The sequence below is a fragment of the Anas acuta genome, chromosome 5 (assembly GCF_963932015.1).
Source record: "Anas acuta chromosome 5, bAnaAcu1.1, whole genome shotgun sequence".
NCBI lineage: Eukaryota > Metazoa > Chordata > Aves > Anseriformes > Anatidae > Anas > Anas acuta.
This window is the reverse complement of record NC_088983.1, coordinates 5,622,722-5,645,105: the sequence shown is the minus strand read 5'-3', so window position 1 is coordinate 5,645,105 and position 22,384 is coordinate 5,622,722. Positions and strand designations below refer to the sequence as shown.

At 52.2% G+C, this 22,384-nt stretch overlaps 5 protein-coding genes across 5 annotated transcripts; 3 read left to right on the top strand and 2 right to left on the bottom strand.

Moving 5' to 3' along the window:
- Positions 1 to 907: 907 nt before the first annotated feature.
- Positions 908 to 2,308, bottom strand: LOC137857227 (inositol 1,4,5-trisphosphate receptor-interacting protein-like 1). Its single transcript, XM_068683454.1, has one exon. It carries the CDS (start codon positions 2,306 to 2,308, stop codon positions 908 to 910), a length of 1,401 nt encoding a protein of 466 aa, XP_068539555.1.
- A 47-nt stretch (positions 2,309 to 2,355) lies between these two features.
- LOC137857226 (inositol 1,4,5-trisphosphate receptor-interacting protein-like 1) lies at positions 2,356 to 3,579 on the top strand. Its single transcript, XM_068683452.1, has 2 exons — positions 2,356 to 2,403; positions 2,956 to 3,579. Exons 1-2 carry the CDS (start codon positions 2,356 to 2,358, stop codon positions 3,577 to 3,579), a joined length of 672 nt encoding a protein of 223 aa, XP_068539553.1.
- Positions 3,580 to 4,656: 1,077 nt separating this feature from the next.
- Positions 4,657 to 5,694, top strand: LOC137857224 (inositol 1,4,5-trisphosphate receptor-interacting protein-like 1). Its single transcript, XM_068683449.1, has one exon. The coding sequence runs from the start codon at positions 4,657 to 4,659 to the stop codon at positions 5,692 to 5,694; it is 1,038 nt and encodes a 345-aa protein (XP_068539550.1).
- A 6,332-nt stretch (positions 5,695 to 12,026) lies between these two features.
- Positions 12,027 to 13,427, bottom strand: LOC137857221 (inositol 1,4,5-trisphosphate receptor-interacting protein-like 1). The gene has a single exon (XM_068683447.1). It carries the CDS (start codon positions 13,425 to 13,427, stop codon positions 12,027 to 12,029), a length of 1,401 nt encoding a protein of 466 aa, XP_068539548.1.
- Positions 13,428 to 17,217: 3,790 nt separating this feature from the next.
- LOC137857213 (inositol 1,4,5-trisphosphate receptor-interacting protein-like 1) lies at positions 17,218 to 18,605 on the top strand. Its single transcript, XM_068683441.1, has one exon. It carries the CDS (start codon positions 17,218 to 17,220, stop codon positions 18,253 to 18,255), a length of 1,038 nt encoding a protein of 345 aa, XP_068539542.1. The 3' UTR covers positions 18,256 to 18,605.
- The last annotated feature ends 3,779 nt before the right edge of the window (positions 18,606 to 22,384 follow it).

Below are 22,384 nucleotides of genomic sequence, written 5' to 3'. Positions count from 1 at the left end.
ACAGTTTGCTCTTACTTTGAGGGGTGTCTAATACACCGGGAATCGACTGCCCCAGGGGTGGAAACAAAGCCCTACCATACCTAGACTACATGATGTGGACACCGTTTGATTTGCACACCATGGAAGAACTGCCTGTGTTCTGCAGTGTATGAGTGCAAAGAGGAAGGACCCTGGGCTTTTAGAGCACTGGGACATTTATATCTCTCTTGGTATGACAGTTACAGAACACCTCTCAAGCGTTTTCCCATATTGTGTAGGGTGTGGAAAAGGCTCAGAGCCAGCAGAGAGAGGAAGACTGCCACAGACATAGCATGGGGGAGTTGAGAGAGAAGAAGCTTCTTGGATCAGCTCCTCAGCAAAATGCTCCCCGATGCTGTGGCAGCCAAGCTGTCAGCATCTCATGCCCGCCTGTCCTGACCAAGAGTGATACAGACGCTCACACACAAAGCGTTTGTTTAAGCAAGCAATATATTAGGGTTTTGGAGAGGCCGAGCTCCCGAAGTGAATGGACAATGTGCAAGAGCTAGATGGTCACTGTCCAGCTGGTAACAAATCCTCTGCTTCAAGCAGCTGCATGGGGTGTGCCTCCCGCAAGGGTGGTTTTGCTGTGGAGAGAACACGGAGGAGCAATTCCCACTGCCAACTGAGCAGCATCTTCTCCATGTCCAGCATGCTCAGCTCTGCAGCACGTGGCAAGCAGTTGTGGTTGTAGCCACCGTAGTCATCAGTGGTTACTACGCTTGGTAGATTGTCCACACGGGGATCTTGCCACGCTTGGCAGTGGGTTGCTGCACGGAGTTTTCCCATCCTCTTCTGCGTCCTGCGTTCTCCCCTCTTCTTTCTGTGGTGGGAGGTCATCGCCTGCTGTCAGCAGAGTGCCCCGGAGAGCTCTGCATGAAGGCCTCTCTCAGTTCCTAAGGATCAGCATTTGCATGAGCTGCTCCTGCAGCTCACGGAAATCAGTGTGCGCCTGGGTGTATTGATCCGGGTCCTTTGCTAAGTCCTGGAAGAGGTTGGGTGGTCTGGATGTTTGGAAATCCGGAGGCAAGATGAACTCCTCAGGCATTTGCTCGTTTCCTAACCAGAAGTGGTCCAGGCGCTTCTTCCTCAGGCACGAGCGCAGGTACTCCACGATGTCATCCATGCGCTGCAAAAACTCCCTCCTGTGCCATCTTTCCAGAGGGATGGTGTTCAGCAGGTGCATGACGACGGTCTTCATCATATAGCTGGTAAAATAACTGCCCAGCACGATACGGGCACAGAGCTGCATGCATCCGAGGTGGAAACTGTCCTGCTGGGCATTCGCGGCTATGTTCCGGAAGAACTTCATCTCTGCCACTGCGCAGCTCTGTGGCCATACTGTGTCCGGGGTAACGGGAGCCTCAGAGTAATCGCTGCTCAGAAAAATGTCCGTATCACCTTGTTGTACCCCAAACATCATCTCAATGAATACGGTTGATCCGGTGTCATCAATCAAACGAAGCATGCAAGACCGTCTGGTTTTCAGTACTTTAACCAGCCATGAAGATGAATGAGGCACAGATTCCCAGGATAATTTTGCCAGCTGCTGGAACCAGGAGGAGACTTTACGCACATCCAAGTAGGAGCGAGTGCACATAGTTCGTAGGAGGCTGGGTTCCTGATTTCTTCTCAGCTCCTCCACAGGGTTGTGGAGGAAGCACAGCATATTCCCAAACTCCTGCTCCCTCCAGCACGTGCACTCCAGCTTCACGCGAATACGAGACACCTTTGATGGCAGATTCCATTTGGTGTTCTGCTCCACGTGGAAGGAGTGCCCACGAGGAGCTGTCATGGGAATAAGGCAGCGGTAGACCGTATCACCCTCCCGGGGACTCCAGCCTTCAAAAGCACTGCCCACTCCAATGGGTGTCTGCAGCACTGGAGAGAAAGTGTCCTTAAAGACCCAGTCACAGGCACGGCAAAAGCCGCGCACCATTTCCTCCACAAGCCGGCAGTAGTTGGTCAGGTTTACCTGCTGCCGCTGGATGCTCTCTGCAATAAAAATGGCTGCATTCGATTCATCATTGAGCGCTGGTTCTTCCAAGTCCTCGTCGCTGCTGTCATCAAACACCTCGAACTTTTTACGAAGACAAAACAACAGCCAAATTAAGAGGAGAACCCCAAGACCGGCCCAGAACTGCCAAGTCTGCATTGAGTCTGCGCCCTCAGCGCCCGCCGAACGTCCCACTGTCAACTGAGCAGCATCTTCATCCAATTGATACCCGACTTCCTGTGGGCTGTTGACTAAGCCCAAAAATGCCAGGAAATAGAAAGCTGCCCAAACCATGGTCTGAAAGAGAGAGAAGCACGTCAGTGGGGCTGGGTGGGAGCTGGATGGCGGCTGAGGGAGCTGCGGCACGAGCCTCAGGCCCCTGGGGTCAGGTAGGAGAAGGGGCGAGGGAGCTGGGAGGCAGCAGGGACTGTGGGCAGTGCCAGCGGGGACAGCCACGAGCCCTGCCCTGGCCCAACCCAGTCTTCCCCCTGCTGCTGCACTCACCAATGGCTCAGGCCAAAGTGAAGCAGCGCTGCCCGCGGCTGCCTTTAAAGCCTCCCCCCCCATTGTGACACGTCCTCTGATGTCACCTGTGCCCACACCGCATCACAGGACCCCCGCCCCACCCTTGGTGCCCACCGCACGTCCCACTACCAACTGAGCAGCAATTTCTCCATGTCCAGCATGCACAGCTTTGGGGCTTGTGGCTAGCAGGGCGTCTGTCAGGCATCTTTGTAGCTGCCACAATCGTCGCTGGCTGTGGGGTTGGAAATCCCTCCTGTGCATGCTTGTCAAAGGGATGGTGGTCAAGAAATGCATGACAGCTCTCTTCCAGGCATGGGTGGCAAAGATCTGTGTTTGACCGAACTATTGTTCCGTCAGTTAAGCGCAAGTTCTGGCTGCTCAGTTAAAGCTTAAAAAAGTTAAAATTTTTGCCTGAGTCGGCCAGACATCACATTGGTGTGCTGCCATCCAGACGCTCCTGCAAGCTCCATGTGTTTGATGCCTTCGATAAAATCCGCTTTGTTGAGTTCATTTTTGGAGTGCAACAAGGCGATTCAGACATTTTTCTCAGCAGCGAGAACACTGATGGCATCTTTACCCTGGACACAGTACGGCCACAGAGCTGCACAGTGGCAGAGATGAAGTTCTTCCAGTACATAAAAGCGCATGCCCCGCAGGACAGCTACCACCTCAGATGCATGCAGCTCTGTGCCCGTATCATGGTGGGCAATGATTTTACCACCTATGTCTTGAAGACAGTCGTCATGCACCTGCTGAACACCATCCCTTTGGAAAGCTGGTGCAGGAGGGAGTTTTTGCAGCACATGGATGACATCATGCAGTGCCTGCACTGCTGCATAGTGGAGAAACGCCTGGACCACTTCTTCTTAGGGAACAAGGAAGTGCCTGACGAGATCACTTTGCACCCAGATTTCCTAACATCCAGCCCACTCAACCTCTTCCAGCACATGGCAGAGGATCCAAATGTCCATGCCCGGGCACTGCGTGAATTCCAGGAGCTGCGAGATCGGCTCAAAAGACTGTTGACGTTTGGGAACTGAGAGAGGCCTTAAAGCAGAGCTCTCCGGGGCACTCTGCTGACAGCAGGCGATGACCTCCCACCACAGAAAGAAGAGGGGAGAATGCAGGACACAAAAGAGGATGGGAAAACTCCGTGCAGCAACCCACTGCCAAGCGTGGCAAGATCCCCGTGTGGACAATCTACCAAGCGTAGTAACCACTGATGACTACGGTGGCTACAACCACAACTGCTTGCCACGTGCTGCAGAGCTGAGCATGCTGGACATGGAGAAGATGCTGCTCAGTTGGCAGTGGGAATTGCTCCTCCGTGTTCTCTCCACAGCAAAACCACCCTTGCGGGAGGCACACCCCATGCAGCTGCTTGAAGCAGAGGCTTTGTTACCAGCTGGACAGTGACCATCTAGCTCTTGCACATTGTCCATTCACTTCGGGAGCTCGGCCTCTCCAAAACCCTAATATATTGCTTGCTTAAACAAACGCTTTGTGTGTGAGTGTCTGTATCACTCTTGGTCAGGACAGGCGGGCATGAGATGCTGACAGCTTGGCTGCCACAGCCCGCTCCCACCAGGGCCCACTGACCCGCTTCTCTCTCACCTCTTTCAGACTGTAATTTTGGCATTTTTTTTCACCCTGATGGTGTTGGCTTTAATCTACAAGTTGGAGAATGTCTGTGATGAATTAGGTGCAGACACGTGACAATGTATGCTGCAGCGTGCAGAGGAGCTGCAAGAGTGCATGATGCAGATCCTGTTGGAAATTGAGGAGGCGGTGAAGGCACAGAGATGGGCGCACGTGGGATCCCTGCTCTTATCTGCCATGCAGTACTGGCAGTTCTGGGCCTGTGTTGGTGTTGCTCTCCTGCCCTTTTGGAAAGTATGCCTGCTCTTTAAAAATACCCAGAAACATGACAGTGATGACCAGAGCTCCAGCAGTGAAGAGGAGGAAGTGAGAGTACCACCACCCCCCAATGATGCAAGAGATCTGCCCAGATTTATAGCTGAGCGCGTCTACTGGCCATTCCTGGATCCGACCGTCAGATGCGCACTGGTGGAGGAGATTGTGGGAGACCTCCTGCATATCTTTGACTCAGTCATTCTATGAAGCTGCAGCGAGCCATCGGAGTGGGCGGTGCCTTTGAAGGTTGGAATCCCCACATGAAGGATCCTGTCTACCGCCTACTTGTGCCCATGACGGCCCCCCGTGGGCACTGCTTCCACCTGGAGCTGGGCAATGAAGAGGATCTGCTGGCGAGGAAGTCCTCTATCCGTGTGGAGCTGGAGTGCACGTGCGAGAGGGAGCAGGACTTTGGGGACGTGCTGTGCTTCCTCCACCATTCTGAGGAGGAGCTGAAAAAGCAGGGGCCGAGCCTCCTAAGCACCCTCTGCACGGACTCCTACCTAGATGCGGAGAAGACTGCAAGGTGGTTCCAGAACTTTGTGAAAACAGCCTGGGTGCTTATGCCTCAGTCGGAGGTTTACAATGTAGAAGTGCTGCCTTCCACCCGCACGTGCAAGTTCCAGCTGACAGGTGCTGCCAGGAGAAGACTCACAACTGAAATAATATTTGGGGTGCAGCAAGAGGATTCCGATATCTTCCTGAGCAGCCAGATGAGAAAGGACACCTCCATCCCCAGCACAACATGGCCACAGAGCTGTTCAGTTGCAGAAAGGAAGTTCTTCCAGCACGTGGCCAGAGAAGGCATGTTCAACAGCATACACCTCAAGTGCATGCAGGTCTGTGCCCATTTGGTGGAGGGCACCGTCTTTCCCACCTATGTCGTCAAGACTATTGTCATGCACCTCCTGACCAACATCCCCATGGCAATGTGGCACAAGACGGATTTTCTGCTTCGGATGGATAATATAATGCAGTGCCTGCGTGGCTGTGTGAGGGAGAAGCGCCTCGACCACTTCTTCTTTGGCAATGAGATGGTGCCCGATGTGATTGTCCTGCCACCATCCTTCCAAAATTCTGAGCCAATCAACCTCTTCCAGTACCTGAAGCAGAACCCATATGCCGAAGATGATGCACTGGAGAAGTTCGAGGTGGTGCGAGAGCGGCTCAGAAGACTGATAACCTACGGACATGAAAGAAAGTATCGTGCACGGCGAAGGCGTCGTGCTGATCGCCAGTGATGAACTGCTAGCATGCTGTGGAGAGACGGACCTCATGCAGCTCCAGAGGCTTGACACCAACCACTCCTGATACCAACTGGGCTTGGATCCTCCTTATTTTGGGACAGTGGGAGCTTCCCCTTGTCTGCTTAACATACTGAAGACAGCAAAGTGGTTCCAGGAACTGGTGACAGAAGCCTGGGTGGCTGCGCCTCAGTCATCCTAACTCCAGCTAATGGTGCTGCCCTCCACCCGCTTCTGCAAGCTCACGCTCCATCGAGATGATGCTTGGGGTACAGCAAGACAACTCAGACCCCTTCATGAGCTTCGAGTAGGCAGAGCGCGTTGTTAGCAGCAGCACGAAGTGGCCACAGAGCTGCCCTGTGCCAGACATGCAGTTCTTCAGGACACACGTAGGCATGCTCGGCACAACACTTTCCACGTCAGACATCTGCAGCTCCGTGTCTGTATCCTCTTAGGCACCAACTTTGCCACCCATGCCTTGAAGACAGCTGTCACGCACCTCCTGACCACCATCCCTTTGGGAAGCATGCACAGGAGGGATTCCCAGCCCCAAAGCCAGCAATGATTGTGGACGGACATCCTGCTTGCCACATGCCTCGGAGCTGAGTATGCTGGACATGGAGAAGATGCTGCTCAGTTGGCAGCGGGAATTGCTCCTCCGTGTTCTCTCCACAGCAAAACCACCCTTGCGGGAGGCTGAAAGCAGAGGCTTTGTTACCAGCTGGACAGTGACTACCCAGCCTCTCGGGAAGCGTCCATTCACCACCGAAGCTTTGACCTCTGCAAAAATACCAATACATTGCTTATTTGAACAATGCTTTGTGTGTGAGTGTCTGTATCACTCTTGGTCAGGACAGGCGGGCATGAGATGCTGACAGCTTGGCTGCCACAGCATCGGGGAGCATTTAGCTGAGGAGCTGATCCAAGAAGCTTCTTCTCTCCCAGTATCAAAGGCATTAACTAACACATTTTCTGAGGCATTAACAAAAGCTTAGAAAATGAAGTAGGATACTCTAAGATTTATAAGCAATTAATTGAAGATGTAAATGGAAAATGTTACCTAGAGGTTTAACACAAATAAATAATGGGAGAGTTGTGATACCACGTTGTATTAGATGGTTATCGGAGAACATAGTAAAGCATGCTGGGGAGCTGAAATATTATAACAGTTTTTAAGTAGAAAATGGATTGGCCCTCATTTGTCAGACAAGTATCACAACAAGGTGTCATATGTCTTAAAAAGAATCCACAGACGGGAATCAGCCCCCAAATGGGAACAATAGGGAAGGGAAACGTTCCTGGGAAACAGTGGCAAATTGGTTTCTTAGAACTCCCAAGGAAAGGGGGGTTCAGATGCCTATTGGTACTAACAGACACCTTTTCCAGATGGCCAGGAGCATTCCCATGTAGAACTAACAAAGCCAGAGAAGTGTCCAAAGTATTGTTGAATTACATTATTCCGAGAGTTGGTGTACTCTCAGTAATGTCATCTGACAGGGGACCACACTTCAGTTCAGAACTGACCCAACAAGTCAGCGAAGTGCTGGGGATTGACTGGCAACAACACACTCCGTATGGGCCACAGGCAAAAGGCCAAGTGGAAACAAATGAATCATTTGATAAAAGAGCAGATTGCTAAAATCTGTCTAGAAATCAATATGTATTGGTAAAACTAAGACCCTTAGAGATATTCTATGGCAGTCCTTACCAAATGCCATACAAAGGAGAAGATCTAACCCAAGCAGGAAACCAATATTTGCAACAACAACAACATATAGTTTTGGGCAAGCAACTAGAACAAATCAATGTGATATATGGAGTAATGATTTGTGTCAAGAAGATGGTTGATATTAATAAAGAAGGGGGAGATGTGGGAGTGTGGCCATGGGGGTCGGCAAGCCACATGGTTGATGATTACATCAGACTCTCAACGATGAGGCCATCAGGAATGTAAAGAGTTTAGAGGGAACAAAGAAGGATGATTCAGGAGACGCCTTGCCCCCTCGGGTTGCTTGTTCTCCAGCCATTAAGGCATGGAAGTTGCTGGGTGTTTGCTGTTGCCGGGCAAAGTTGTTTGACCAGTGAAAAGTTGTTTTGAAAAGGACTGCTGTGGGGTGAAGGGTGTAAGAGGGGAGCCTGTCCTCAAGATGAAGAAGGCAACACAATGAAGTTATTTCATCAATAAAGAAGTAGAAAGAAGGATTGAATAGGGACAGGCTAGCAGAACAGGGACCAAGACAGGAACAGGCACATTGATCGCCTCATGAAGATAGGTTTGGCCAAACTCAGCAAACCGCTCAAAGAAGCTCGTACAGGAAGTCGCTGGAAATGGGCGCACCGCAGCTGGGAAGAAGCTCGAGCTGAGAGAAGTGGAGCCGAGCACACAACTGCCCCTCGCTGGTAAGCAGCTGCGCATTACGGGGAATCATACGTCCTTAGAAACAAAGACTGTCCTGGTAACCTTACAGCTTATTCCCTTTATTAACAATCAGACAGTTTATGATCCTGAAACACGGGACCAAATTGAGGTCAAGGTGTGGGACTCTGCTAATAAAATCGACCAGGTTGCGGTGGGATTGCTCGGCACCTGGCGAGCAATCTCTGAGGCCTTAAAGAGACATATGGGACCACAGTCAGAAACGTGTGGTTTGCCAGACAGCGAGGGAGCTGCGGGCTCATCCACAGATCCATCTGCTACACCATCGGCTCCCCCACCGCTACTGCCATGACTTTGCTGTTACACCCTCTGGTGACCTGGACGTGCCTTTTGATCCAGGCCCTATTGGCCTTGAAAGGGAGCTGGAACTGTTTCCCTTCAATCCGGGAAGACTGGGATGCATGAGACCTGAAGGCCGAGTTACTTAACAACTTAAAGCACAACATATTGTTCCCACAACTAGCCCTGGAATTCTCCGGTGTTTGTAATCAAGAAAAGGAATAGAAAATAGAGACTGTTATAAGTCATGGAAGATATGGGAGCACTTCAACCAGACCAACTGTGCTCCCCCAGTCATGGACATTGATGGTAATAGACTTAAAGCATTGTTTGTTGCCTTTTCCTGCCTTGCTCCATGGGCTGCAGGGGGACAGCCTGCTTCACCGTGGGCCTCACCATAGGACGCAGGGGACTTCTGCTCCGGCGCCTGGAGCACCTCTCCCCCTCCTTCTGCACTGGCCTTGGCGCCTGCAAGGCTGTTCCTCACTCCTCTCACTCTCCCAGCTGCTGTGTGGCACAGCGTTTTTTTCCCTGTCTTAAATATGCTCTCACAGAGGCGCAAAAGAACATTGTTGGCTCGGCTTATTGGCTCGGCTCAGGTCAGCAGTGGGGCCCTTCCCAAACATGGGGCAGCTTCTAGATCCTTCTCCCAGAAGCCACCCCTAATGCCCCCTGCTACTAAAACCTTGCCACGTAAACCCACTACACCAAGTCACAGCTCTCGTGGACACTGGCAAGAAATGGCCAGGTTGGCTGAAACCCCTTGGAGTGGAAGCCAACTGCTGTACTAAACGTGCTTTGATGTGGATTACTGGCAAAGTCTAAATTCATGGTGCTAATTGTTGGGGTGCAGAGGGCTGTGCAGACTGCATTATTGTCTTCATAAATCTGGCCAGTACCAGTTCTTGTCTCTCATCCAGACCTCCAGCTCTTTCTGTTGCTTGGTTAACACAGATTGATCCTGAAAAATCCCTGGCAAGAGCTGAGGCACTGCCACCCAGGGCCAGGCAGTGACACTGGGGGATGCCAGTGCTGGAGAGGAGCTGGGGGAGCAGCCCTGGTGGGGGGAGTAGTGGTCCCAACAGAGGGACAGGGGGGAGCAATGGCCCCAACAGTCCTGAGCGGTTCCAGAAAGTTCCTGGCAGGTCCCAACGGCCCTAACAGGAGAGGGAACGTTCCTGACAGGCCCCAATGGCTCTGAAGGGACGAGGAACGTTCCTGACAGGCCCCAGTGGCTCGAGGACGACACTCACAGACAAAGAGTTTGTTCAAGCAAGACATTTATTGGAATCTTTGCAGAGGCCAAGCTCCCAGTGAAATGGACAGGCCAAGAACCAAGCCCACTTGGTATGAGGAGTCTCTGCGTCAAGCGTCCATGAAGCAGCCTCTGGAGCTGCACGGGGTCCAGCTCCCCACAGGGTGCTAGCAGGTCATCATCTGCCATCAGCAGTGCATGAAGGTCTCTGTCATGTCCGTAGATCAGCAGTCTTTTCAGCTGATCTCGCACCACCTTGAACTTCTGCAGCTTTAGCATATGGGTCCTGCTTCAGATGCTGGAAGAGGTTGACCGGGCCAGACAACTGGAAGGCTGGTGGCAGGACAATCACATCGGGCACCATCTCGTTGCCAAAGAAGTGCTTGAGGCATTTCTGTTCCACACAGCAGCGAAGGTACCAACTGATATCATCCAGCCGAAGCAGAAAATCCGTCCTGTGCCACGTTTCCAAGGGGATGGTGGCAGCAAGGGTCCCTGGCAGCAGGGACTGTGGCCAGGACTGGTGGTGACAGCCACCTGCCCTGCCCTGAGCAGCTGGGCCCTGGCTGCAGGTTTAGCAAGGCCTTGGGGGGCAGCTTTTGTGCCCCAGCCCTGTGCTGCCCAGCCTTCCCCCTGCTGCTGCACTTGCCTCACAGATGGCTCAGGCCAGACTGCAGCATGGCCCTGAGGGGAGCAGGGACATTCCTGACAGGCACCAAGGGCCCTGAGGTGGACAGGGATGTTCCTGACAGACCCCAGAGGCCGCAGTGTACTGTAATGCCGTCAAACTACATAGGGGCAGAACCCACCCGTATTTATGGGGTGACAGGGGGATCCCAGCAGTTAACTGTACTGGAGGATGAAGCGAGTCTAACTGGAAATAAGTGGCAAAAGCAGCGTATTGTGACAGGCCCGGATGCTCCATGCATCCTTGGCGTAGACTATCTCAGGAGAGGATATTTCAAGGACCCGAAATGGTACCGGTAGGCTTTTGGCATAGCTGCCTTAGAGACAGAGGACACTAAACAGTTGTCTACGTTGCCCAGTCTCTGGGAGGACCCTTCTGTTGGGTTGCTGAGCGTCAAAGAACAGCAGGTGCCGATTGCCACCACAGCTGTGCACTGGCAGCAATATGGCACCAACCGAGACCCCCCATTCTCATCCATAAGCTAATTCATCAACTGGAGAGCCACGGGATGATCAGCAAGATTCACTCAACCTTTCATAGTCCCATAAGGCCAGTGCGAAGGTCTAATGGTGAGTGGACTATCGTGGCCTGAATAAAGTCTTGCCACTGCTGAGTGCTGTGGTGCCTGACATGCTAGAACTCCAGTACGAACTGGAATCAAAGGCAGCCAAGTGGTACGCTGCAATTGAGATAGCTAATTGATATAGCTAATTGAGATAGCTAATGCATTTTTCTCCATCCCTTTGGCAGCAGAGTGCAGGCCACAGTTTGCTCTTACTTTGAGGGGTGTCTAATACACCGGGAATCGACTGCCCCAGGGGTGGAAACAAAGCCCTACCATACCTAGACTACATGATGTGGACACCGTTTGATTTGCACACCATGGAAGAACTGCCTGTGTTCTGCAGTGTATGAGTGCAAAGAGGAAGGACCCTGGGCTTTTAGAGCACTGGGACATTTATATCTCTCTTGGTATGACAGTTACAGAACACCTCTCAAGTGTTTTCCCATATTGTGTAGGGTGTGGAAAAGGCTCAGAGCCAGCAGAGAGAGGAAGACTGCCACAGACATAGCATGGGGGAGTTGAGAGAGAAGAAGCTTCTTGGATCAGCTCCTCAGCAAAATGCTCCCCGATGCTGTGGCAGTCAAGCTGTCAGCATCTCATGCCTGCCTGTCCTGACCAAGAGTGATACAGACGCTCACACACAAAGCATTTGTTTAAGCAAGCAATATATTAGGGTTTTGGAGAGGCCGAGCTCCCGGAGTGAATGGACAATGTGCAAGAGCTAGATGGTCACTGTCCAGCTGGTAACAAAGCCTCTGCTTCAAGCAGCTGCATGGGGTGTGCCTCCCGCAAGGGTGGTTTTGCTGTGGAGAGAACACGGAGGAGCAATTCCCACTGCCAACTGAGCAGCATCTTCTCCATGTCCAGCATGCTCAGCTCTGCAGCACGTGGCAAGCAGTTGTGGTTGTAGCCACCGTAGTCATCAGTGGTTACTACGCTTGGTAGATTGTCCATACGGGGATCTTGCCACGCTTGGCAGTGGGTTGCTGCATGGAGTTTTCCCATCCTCTTCTGCGTCCTGCGTTCTCCCCTCTTCTTTCTGTGGTGGGAGGTCATCGCCTGCTGTCAGCAGAGTACCCCGGAGAGCTCTGCATGAAGGCCTCTCTCAGTTCCCAAAGTTCAGCATTTTCATGAGCTGCTCTTGCAGCTCACGGAAATCAGTGTGCGCCTGGGTGTATTGATCTGGGTCCTTTGCTAAGTCCTGGAAGAGGTTGGGTGGTCTGGATGTTTGGAAATCCAGAGGCAAGATGAACTCCTCAGGCATTTGCTCGTTTCCTAACCAGAAGTGGTCCAGGCGCTTCTTCCTCAGGCACGAGCGCAGGTACTCCACGACGTCATCCATGCGCTGCAAAAACTCCCTCCTGTGCCATCTTTCCAGAGGGATGGTGTTCAGCAGGTGCATGACGACGGTCTTCATCATATAGCTGGTAAAATAACTGCCCAGCACGATACGGGCACAGAGCTGCATGCATCCGAGGTGGAAACTGTCCTGCTGGGCATTCGCGGCTATGTTCCGGAAGAACTTCATCTCTGCCACTGCGCAGCTCTGTGGCCATACTGTGTCCGGGGTAACGGGAGCCTCAGAGTAATCGCTGCTCAGAAAAATGTCCGTATCACCTTGTTGTACCCCAAACATCATCTCAATGAATACGGTTGATCCGGTGTCATCAATCAAACGAAGCATGCAAGACCGTCTGGTTTTCAGTACTTTAACCAGCCATGAAGATGAATGAGGCACAGATTCCCAGGATAATTTTGCCAGCTGCTGGAACCAGGAGGAGACTTTACGCACATCCAAGTAGGAGCGAGTGCACATAGTTCGTAGGAGGCTGGGTTCCTGATTTCTTCTCAGCTCCTCCACAGGGTTGTGGAGGAAGCACAGCATATTCCCAAACTCCTGCTCCCTCCAGCACGTGCACTCCAGCTTCACGCGAATACGAGACACCTTTGATGGCAGATTCCATTTGGTGTTCTGCTCCACGTGGAAGGAGTGCCCACGAGGAGCTGTCATGGGAATAAGGCAGCGGTAGACCGTATCACCCTCCCGGGGACTCCAGCCTTCAAAAGCACTGCCCACTCCAATGGGTGTCTGCAGCACTGGAGAGAAAGTGTCCTTAAAGACCCAGTCACAGGCACGGCAAAAGCCGCGCACCATTTCCTCCACAAGCCGGCAGTAGTTGGTCAGGTTTACCTGCTGCCGCTGGATGCTCTCTGCAATAAAAATGGCTGCATTCGATTCATCATTGAGCGCTGGTTCTTCCAAGTCCTCGTCGCTGCTGTCATCAAACACCTCGAACTTTTTACGAAGACAAAACAACAGCCAAATTAAGAGGAGAACCCCAAGACCGGCCCAGAACTGCCAAGTCTGCATTGAGTCTGCGCCCTCAGCGCCCGCCGAACGTCCCACTGTCAACTGAGCAGCATCTTCATCCAATTGATACCCGACTTCCTGTGGGCTGTTGACTAAGCCCCAAAATGCCAGGAAATAGAAAGCTGCCCAAACCATGGTCTGAAAGAGAGAGAAGCACGTCAGTGGGGCTGGGTGGGAGCTGGATGGCGGCTGAGGGAGCTGCGGCACGAGCCTCAGGCCCCTGGGGTCAGGTAGGAGAAGGGGCGAGGGAGCTGGGAGGCAGCAGGGACTGTGGGCAGTGCCAGCGGGGACAGCCACGAGCCCTGCCCTGGCCCAACCCAGTCTTCCCCCTGCTGCTGCACTCACCAATGGCTCAGGCCAAAGTGAAGCAGCGCTGCCCGCGGCTGCCTTTAAAGCCTCCCCCCCCATTGTGACACGTCCTCTGATGTCACCTGTGCCCACACCGCATCACAGGACCCCCGCCCCACCCTTGGTGCCCACCGCACGTCCCACTACCAACTGAGCAGCAATTTCTCCATGTCCAGCATGCACAGCTTTGGGGCTTGTGGCTAGCAGGGCGTCTGTCAGGCATCTTTGTAGCTGCCACAATCATCGCTGGCTGTGGGGTTGGAAATCCCTCCTGTGCATGCTTGTCAAAGGGATGGTGGTCAAGAAATGCATGACAGCTCTCTTCCAGGCATGGGTGGCAAGGATCTGTGTTTGACCGAACTATTGTTCCGTCAGTTAAGCGCAAGTTCTGGCTGCTCAGTTAAAGCTTAAAAAAGTTAAAATTTTTGCCTGAGTCGGCCAGACATCACATTGGTGTGCTGCCATCCAGACGCTCCTGCAAGCTCCATGTGTTTGATGCCTTCGATAAAATCCGCTTTGTTGAGTTCATTTTTGGAGTGCAACAAGGCGATTCAGACATTTTTCTCAGCAGCGAGAACACTGATGACATCTTTACCCTGGACACAGTACGGCCACAGAGCTGCACAGTGGCAGAGATGAAGTTCTTCCAGTACATAAAAGCGCATGCCCCGCAGGACAGCTACCACCTCAGATGCATGCAGCTCTGTGCCCGTATCATGGTGGGCAATGATTTTACCACCTATGTCTTGAAGACAGTCGTCATGCACCTGCTGAACACCATCCCTTTGGAAAGCTGGTGCAGGAGGGAGTTTTTGCAGCACATGGATGACATCATGCAGTGCCTGCACTGCTGCATAGTGGAGAAACGCCTGGACCACTTCTTCTTAGGGAACAAGGAAGTGCCTGACGAGATCACTTTGCACCCAGATTTCCTAACATCCAGCCCACTCAACCTCTTCCAGCACATGGCAGAGGATCCAAATGTCCATGCCCGGGCACTGCGTGAATTCCAGGAGCTGCGAGATCGGCTCAAAAGACTGTTGACGTTTGGGAACTGAGAGAGGCCTTAAAGCAGAGCTCTCCGGGGCACTCTGCTGACAGCAGGCGATGACCTCCCACCACAGAAAGAAGAGGGGAGAATGCAGGACACAAAAGAGGATGGGAAAACTCCGTGCAGCAACCCACTGCCAAGCGTGGCAAGATCCCCGTGTGGACAATCTACCAAGCGTAGTAACCACTGATGACTACGGTGGCTACAAACTCAACTGCTTGCCACGTGCTGCAGAGCTGAGCATGCTGGACATGGAGAAGATGCTGCTCAGTTGGCAGTGGGAATTGCTCCTCCGTGTTCTCTCCACAGCAAAACCACCCTTGCGGGAGGCACACCCCATGCAGCTGCTTGAAGCAGAGGCTTTGTTACCAGCTGGACAGTGACCATCTAGCTCTTGCACATTGTCCATTCACTCCGGGAGCTCGGCCTCTCCAAAACCCTAATATATTGCTTGCTTAAACAAATGCTTTGTGTGTGAGTGTCTGTATCACTCTTGGTCAGGACAGGCGGGCATGAGATGCTGACAGCTTGGCTGCCACAGCATCGGGGAGCATTTTGCTGAGGAGCTGATCCAAGAAGCTTCTTCTCTCTCAACTCCCCCATGCTATGTCTGTGGCAGTCTTCCTCTCTCTGCTGGCTCTGAGCCTTTTCCACACCCTACACAATATGGGAAAACGCTTGAGAGGTCTTCTGTAACTGTCATATCAAGAGAGATATAAATGTGCCAGTGCTCTAAAAGCCCAGGGTCCTTCCTCTTTGCACTCATACACTGCAGAACACAGGCAGTTCTTCCATGGTGTGCAAATCAAACGGTGTCCACATCATGTAGTCTAGGTATGGTAGGGCTTTGTTTCCACCCCTGGGGCAGTCGATTCCCGGTGTATTAGACACCCCTCAAAGTAAGAGCAAACTGTGGCCTGCACTCTGCTGCCAAAGGGATGGAGAAAAATGCATTAGCTATCTCAATTAGCTATATCAATTAGCTATCTCAATTGCAGCGTACCACTTGGCTGCCTTTGATTCCAGTTCGTACTGGAGTTCTAGCATGTCAGGCACCGCAGCACTCAGCAGTGGCATGACTTTATTCAGGCCACAACAGTCCACTCACCATTAGACCTTCGCACTGGCCATATGGGACTATGAAAGGGTGAGTGAATCTTGCTGATCATCCCGTGGCTCTCCAGTTGATGAATTAGCTTATGGATGAGAATGGGGGGTCTCGGTTGGTGCCATATTGCTGCCGGTGCACAGCTGTGGTGGCAATCGGCACCTGCTGTTCTTTGACGCTCAGCAACCCAACAGAAGGGTCCTCCCAGAGACTGGGCAACGTAGACAACTGTTTAATGTCCTCTGTCTCTAAGGCAGCTATGCCAAAAGCCCACCGGTACCATTTTGGGTCCTTGAAATATCTTCTCCTGAGATAGTCTACGTCAAGGATGCATGGAGCATCCGGGCCTGTCACAATACGCTGCTTTTGCCACTTATTTCCAGTTAGACTCGCTTCATCCTCCAGTACAGTTAACTGCTGGGATCCCCCTGTCACCCCATAAATATGGGTGGGTTCTGCCCCTATGTAGTTTGACAACATTACAGTACACTGCGGCCTCTGGGGTCTGTCAGGAATGTCCCTCCTCACATCATGGTCGCTGGGGCCTGTCAGGAACATCCTTGTCCACCTCAGGGCCCTTGGTGCCTGTCAGGAATGTCCCTGCTCCCCTCAGGGCCATGCTGCAGTCTGGCCTGAGCCATCCGTGAGGCGAGTGCAGCAGCAGGGGGAAGGCTGGGCAGCACAGGGCTGGGGCACAAAAGCTGCCCCCCGAGGCCTTGCTAAGCCTGCAGCCAGGGCCCAGCCGCTCAGGGCAGGGCTCGTGGCTGTCCCCGCTGGCACTGGCCACAGTCCCTGCTGCCTCCCAGCTCCCTTGCCCCCTCTCCTACCTGACCCCAGGGGCCTGAGGCTCCTGCCGCAGCTCCCTCAGCCGCCAGCCCGCTCCCACCAGGGCCCACTGACCTGCTTCTCTCTCACCTCTTTCAGACTGTAATTTTGGCATTTTTTTTCACCCTGATGGTGTTGGCTTTAATCTACAAGTTGGAGAATGTCTGTGATGAATTAGGTGCAGACACGTGACAATGTATGCTGCAGCGTGCAGAGGAGCTGCAAGAGTGCATGATGCAGGTCCTGTTGGAAATTGAGGAGGCGGAGAAGGCACAGAGATGGGCGCACGTGGGACCCCTGCTCTTATCTGCCATGCAGTACTGGCAGTTCTGGGCCTGTGTTGGTGTTGCTCTCCTGCCCTTTTGGAAAGTATGCCTGCTCTTTAAAAATACCCAGAAACATGACAGTGATGACCAGAGCTCCAGCAGTGAAGAGGAGGAAGTGAGAGTACCACCACCCCCCAATGATGCAAGAGATCTGCCCAGATTTATAGCTGAGCGCGTCTACTGGCCATTCCTGGATCCGACCGTCAGATGCGCACTGGTGGAGGAGATTGTGGGAGACCTCCTGCATATCTTTGACTCAGTCATTCTATGAAGCTGCAGCGAGCCATCGGAGTGGGCGGTGCCTTTGAAGGTTGGAATCCCCACATGAAGGATCCTGTCTACCGCCTACTTGTGCCCATGACGGCCCCCTGTGGGCACTGCTTCCACCTGGAGCTGGGCAATGAAGAGGATCTGCTGGCGAGGAAGTCCTCTATCCGTGTGGAGCTGGAGTGCACGTGCGAGAGGGAGCAGGACTTTGGGGACGTGCTGTGCTTCCTCCACCATTCTGAGGAGGAGCTGAAAAAGCAGGGGCCGAGCCTCCTAAGCACCCTCTGCACGGACTCCTACCTAGATGCGGAGAAGACTGCAAGGTGGTTCCAGAACTTTGTGAAAACAGCCTGGGTGCTTATGCCTCAGTCGGAGGTTTACAATGTAGAAGTGCTGCCTTCCACCCGCACGTGCAAGTTCCAGCTGACAGGTGCTGCCAGGAGAAGACTCACAACTGAAATAGTATTTGGGGTGCAGCAAGAGGATTCCGATATCTTCCTGAGCAGCCAGATGAGAAAGGACACCTCCATCCCCAGCACAACATGGCCACAGAGCTGTTCAGTTGCAGAAAGGAAGTTCTTCCAGCACGTGGCCAGAGAAGGCATGTTCAACAGCATACACCTCAAGTGCATGCAGGTCTGTGCCCATTTGGTGGAGGGCACCGTCTTTCCCACCTATGTTGTCAAGACTATTGTCATGCACCTCCTGACCAACATCCCCATGGCAATGTGGCACAAGACGGATTTTCTGCTTCGGATGGATAATATAATGCAGTGCCTGCGTGGCTGTGTGAGGGAGAAGCGCCTCGACCACTTCTTCTTTGGCAATGAGATGGTGCCCGATGTGATTGTCCTGCCACCATCCTTCCAAAATTCTGAGCCAATCAACCTCTTCCAGTACCTGAAGCAGAACCCATATGCCGAAGATGATGCACTGGAGAAGTTCGAGGTGGTGCGAGAGCGGCTCAGAAGACTGATAACCTACGGACATGAAAGAAAACATCGTGCACGGCGAAGGCGCCGTGCTGATCGCCAGTGATGAACTGCTAGCATGCTGTGGAGAGACGGACCTCATGCAGCTCCAGAGGCTTGACACCAACCACTCCTGATACCAACTGGGCTTGGATCCTCCTTATTTTGGGACAGTGGGAGCTTCCCCTTGTCTGCTTAACATACTGAAGACAGCAAAGTGGTTCCAGGAACTGGTGACAGAAGCCTGGGTGGCTGCGCCTCAGTCATCCTAACTCCAGCTAATGGTGCTGCCCTCCACCCGCTTCTGCAAGCTCACGCTCCATCGAGATGATGCTTGGGGTACAGCAAGACAACTCAGACCCCTTCATGAGCTTCGAGTAGGCAGAGCGCGTTGTTAGCAGCAGCACGAAGTGGCCACAGAGCTGCCCTGTGCCAGACATGCAGTTCTTCAGGACACACGTAGGCATGCTCGGCACAACACTTTCCACGTCAGACATCTGCAGCTCCGTGTCTGTATCCTCTTAGGCACCAACTTTGCCACCCATGCCTTGAAGACAGCTGTCACGCACCTCCTGACCACCATCCCTTTGGGAAGCATGCACAGGAGGGATTCCCAGCCCCAAAGCCAGCAATGATTGTGGACGGACATCCTGCTTGCCACATGCCTCGGAGCTGAGTATGCTGGACATGGAGAAGATGCTGCTCAGTTGGCAGCGGGAATTGCTCCTCCGTGTTCTCTCCACAGCAAAACCACCCTTGCGGGAGGCTGAAAGCAGAGGCTTTGTTACCAGCTGGACAGTGACTACCCAGCCTCTCGGGAAGCGTCCATTCACCACCGAAGCTTTGACCTCTGCAAAAATACCAATACATTGCTTATTTGAACAATGCTTTGTGTGTGAGTGTCTGTATCACTCTTGGTCAGGACAGGCGGGCATGAGATGCTGACAGCTTGGCTGCCACAGCATTGGGGAGCATTTAGCTGAGGAGCTGATCCAAGAAGCTTCTTCTCTCCCAGTATCAAAGGCATTAACTAACACATTTTCTGAGGCATTAACAAAAGCTTAGAAAATGAAGTAGGATACTCTAAGATTTATAAGCAATTAATTGAAGATGTAAATGGAAAATGTTACCTAGAGGTTTAACACAAATAAATAATGGGAGAGTTGTGATACCACGTTGTATTAGATGGTTATCGGAGAACATAGTAAAGCATGCTGGGGAGCTGAAATATTATAACAGTTTTTAAGTAGAAAATGGATTGGCCCTCATTTGTCAGACAAGTATCACAACAAGGTGTCATATGTCTTAAAAAGAATCCACAGACGGGAATCAGCCCCCAAATGGGAACAATAGGGAAGGGAAACGTTCCTGGGAAACAGTGGCAAATTGGTTTCTTAGAACTCCCAAGGAAAGGGGGGTTCAGATGCCTATTGGTACTAACAGACACCTTTTCCAGATGGCCAGGAGCATTCCCATGTAGAACTAACAAAGCCAGAGAAGTGTCCAAAGTATTGTTGAATTACATTATTCCGAGATTTGGTGTACTCTCAGTAATGTCATCTGACAGGGGACTACACTTCAGTTCAGAACTGACCCAACAAGTCAGCGAAGTGCTGGGGATTGACTGGCAACAACACACTCCGTATGGGCCACAGGCAAAAGGCCAAGTGGAAACAAATGAATCATTTGATAAAAGAGCAGATTGCTAAAATCTGTCTAGAAATCAATATGTATTGGTAAAACTAAGACCCTTAGAGATATTCTATGGCAGTCCTTACCAAATGCCATACAAAGGAGAAGATCTAACCCAAGCAGGAAACCAATATTTGCAACAACAACAACATATAGTTTTGGGCAAGCAACTAGAACAAATCAATGTGATATATGGAGTAATGATTTGTGTCAAGAAGATGGTTGATATTAATAAAGAAGGGGGAGATGTGGGAGTGTGGCCATGGGGGTCGGCAAGCCACATGGTTGATGATTACATCAGACTCTCAACGATGAGGCCATCAGGAATGTAAAGAGTTTAGAGGGAACAAAGAAGGGTGATTCGGGAGATGCCTTGCCCTCTCGGGTTGCTTGTTCTCCAGCCATTAAGGCATGGAAGTTGCTGGGTGTTTGCTGTTGCCGGGCAAAGTTGTTTGACCAGTGAAAAGTTGTTTTGAAAAGGACTGCTGTGGGGTGAAGGGTGTAAGAGGGGAGCCTGTCCTCAAGATGAAGAAGGCAACACAATGAAGTTATTTCATCAATAAAGAAGTAGAAAGAAGGATTGAATAGGGACAGGCTAGCAGAACAGGGACCAAGACAGGAACAGGCACATTGATCGCCTCATGAAGATAGGTTTGGCCAAACTCAGCAAACCGCTCAAAGAAGCTCGTACAGGAAGTCGCTGGAAATGGGCGCACCGCAGCTGGGAAGAAGCTCGAGCTGAGAGAAGCGGAGCCGAGCACACAACTGCCCCTCGCTGGTAAGCAGCTGCGCATTACGGGGAATCATACGTCCTTAGAAACAAAGACTGTCCTGGTAACCTTACAGCTTATTCCCTTTATTAACAATCAGACAGTTTATGATCCTGAAACACGGGACCAAATTGAGGTCAAGGTGTGGGACTCTGCTAATAAAATCGACCAGGTTGTGGTGGGATTGCTCGGCACCTGGCGAGCAATCTCTGAGGCCTTAAAGAGACACATGGGACCACAGTCAGAAACGTGTGGTTTGCCAGACAGCGAGGGAGCTGCGGGCTCATCCACAGATCCATCTGCTACACCATCGGCTCCCCCACCGCTACTGCCATGACTTTGCTGTTACACCCTCTGGTGACCTGGACGTGCCTTTTGATCCAGGCCCTATTGGCCTTGAAAGGGAGCTGGAACTGTTTCCCTTCAATCCGGGAAGACTGGGATGCATGAGACCTGAAGGCCGAGTTACTTAACAACTTAAAGCACAACATATTGTTCCCACAACTAGCCCTGGAATTCTCCGGTGTTTGTAATCAAGAAAAGGAATAGAAAATAGAGACTGTTATAAGTCATGGAAGATATGGGAGCACTTCAACCAGACCAACTGTGCTCCCCCAGTCATGGACATTGATGGTAATAGACTTAAAGCATTGTTTGTTGCCTTTTCCTGCCTTGCTCCATGGGCTGCAGGGGGACAGCCTGCTTCACCGTGGGCCTCACCATAGGACGCAGGGGACTTCTGCTCCGGCGCCTGGAGCACCTCTCCCCCTCCTTCTGCACTGGCCTTGGCGCCTGCAAGGCTGTTCCTCACTCCTCTCACTCTCCCAGCTGCTGTGTGGCACAGCGTTTTTTTCCCTGTCTTAAATATGCTCTCACAGAGGCGCAAAAGAACATTGTTGGCTCGGCTTATTGGCTCGGCTCAGGTCAGCAGTGGGGCCCTTCCCAAACATGGGGCAGCTTCTAGATCCTTCTCCCAGAAGCCACCCCTAATGCCCCCTGCTACTAAAACCTTGCCACGTAAACCCACTACACCAAGTCACAGCTCTCATGGACACTGGCAAGAAATGGCCAGGTTGGCTGAAACCCCTTGGAGCGGAAGCCAACTGCTGTACTAAACGTGCTTTGATGCGGATTACTGGCAAAGTCTAAATTCATGGTGCTAATTGTTGGGGTGCAGAGGGCTGTGCAGACTGCATTATTGTCTTCATAAATCTGGCCAGTACCAGTTCTTGTCTCTCATCCAGACCTCCAGCTCTTTCTGTTGCTTGGTTAACACAGATTGATCCTGAAAAATCCCTGGCAAGAGCTGAGGCACTGCCACCCAGGGCCAGGCAGTGACACTGGGGGATGCCAGTGCTGGAGAGGAGCTGGGGGAGCAGCCCTGATGGGGGGAGTAGTGGTCCCAACAGAGGGACAGGGGGGAGCAATGGCCCCAACAGTCCTGAGCGGTGCCAGAAAGTTCCTGGCAGGTCCCAACGGCCCTAACAGGAGAGGGAACGTTCCTGACAGGCCCCAATGGCTCTGAAGGGACGAGGAACGTTCCTGACAGGCCCCAGTGGCTCGAGGACGACACTCACAGACAAAGAGTTTGTTCAAGCAAGACATTTATTGGAATCTTTGCAGAGGCCAAGCTCCCAGTGAAATGGACAGGCCAAGAACCAAGCCCACTTGGTATGAGGAGTCTCTGCGTCAAGCGTCCATGAAGCAGCCTCTGGAGCTGCACGGGGTCCAGCT

What these genes read in the sequence shown, in the direction of transcription:
- LOC137857227 (XM_068683454.1), bottom strand. Translation starts at nt 2,308, where the DNA reads ATGGTTTGGGCAGCTTTCTATTTCCTGGCATTTTTGGGCTTAGTCAAC.
- LOC137857226 (XM_068683452.1), top strand. Translation starts at nt 2,356, where the DNA reads ATGGCGGCTGAGGGAGCTGCGGCACGAGCCTCAGGCCCCTGGGGTCAG. An exon ending in CCTCAGGCCCCTGGGGTCAG is followed by an intron (nt 2,404 to 2,955) that starts GTAGGAGAAGGG and finishes TTTTTGCCTGAG; the next exon opens with TCGGCCAGACATCACATTGG.
- LOC137857224 (XM_068683449.1), top strand. Translation starts at nt 4,657, where the DNA reads ATGAAGCTGCAGCGAGCCATCGGAGTGGGCGGTGCCTTTGAAGGTTGG.
- LOC137857221 (XM_068683447.1), bottom strand. Translation starts at nt 13,427, where the DNA reads ATGGTTTGGGCAGCTTTCTATTTCCTGGCATTTTGGGGCTTAGTCAAC.
- LOC137857213 (XM_068683441.1), top strand. Translation starts at nt 17,218, where the DNA reads ATGAAGCTGCAGCGAGCCATCGGAGTGGGCGGTGCCTTTGAAGGTTGG.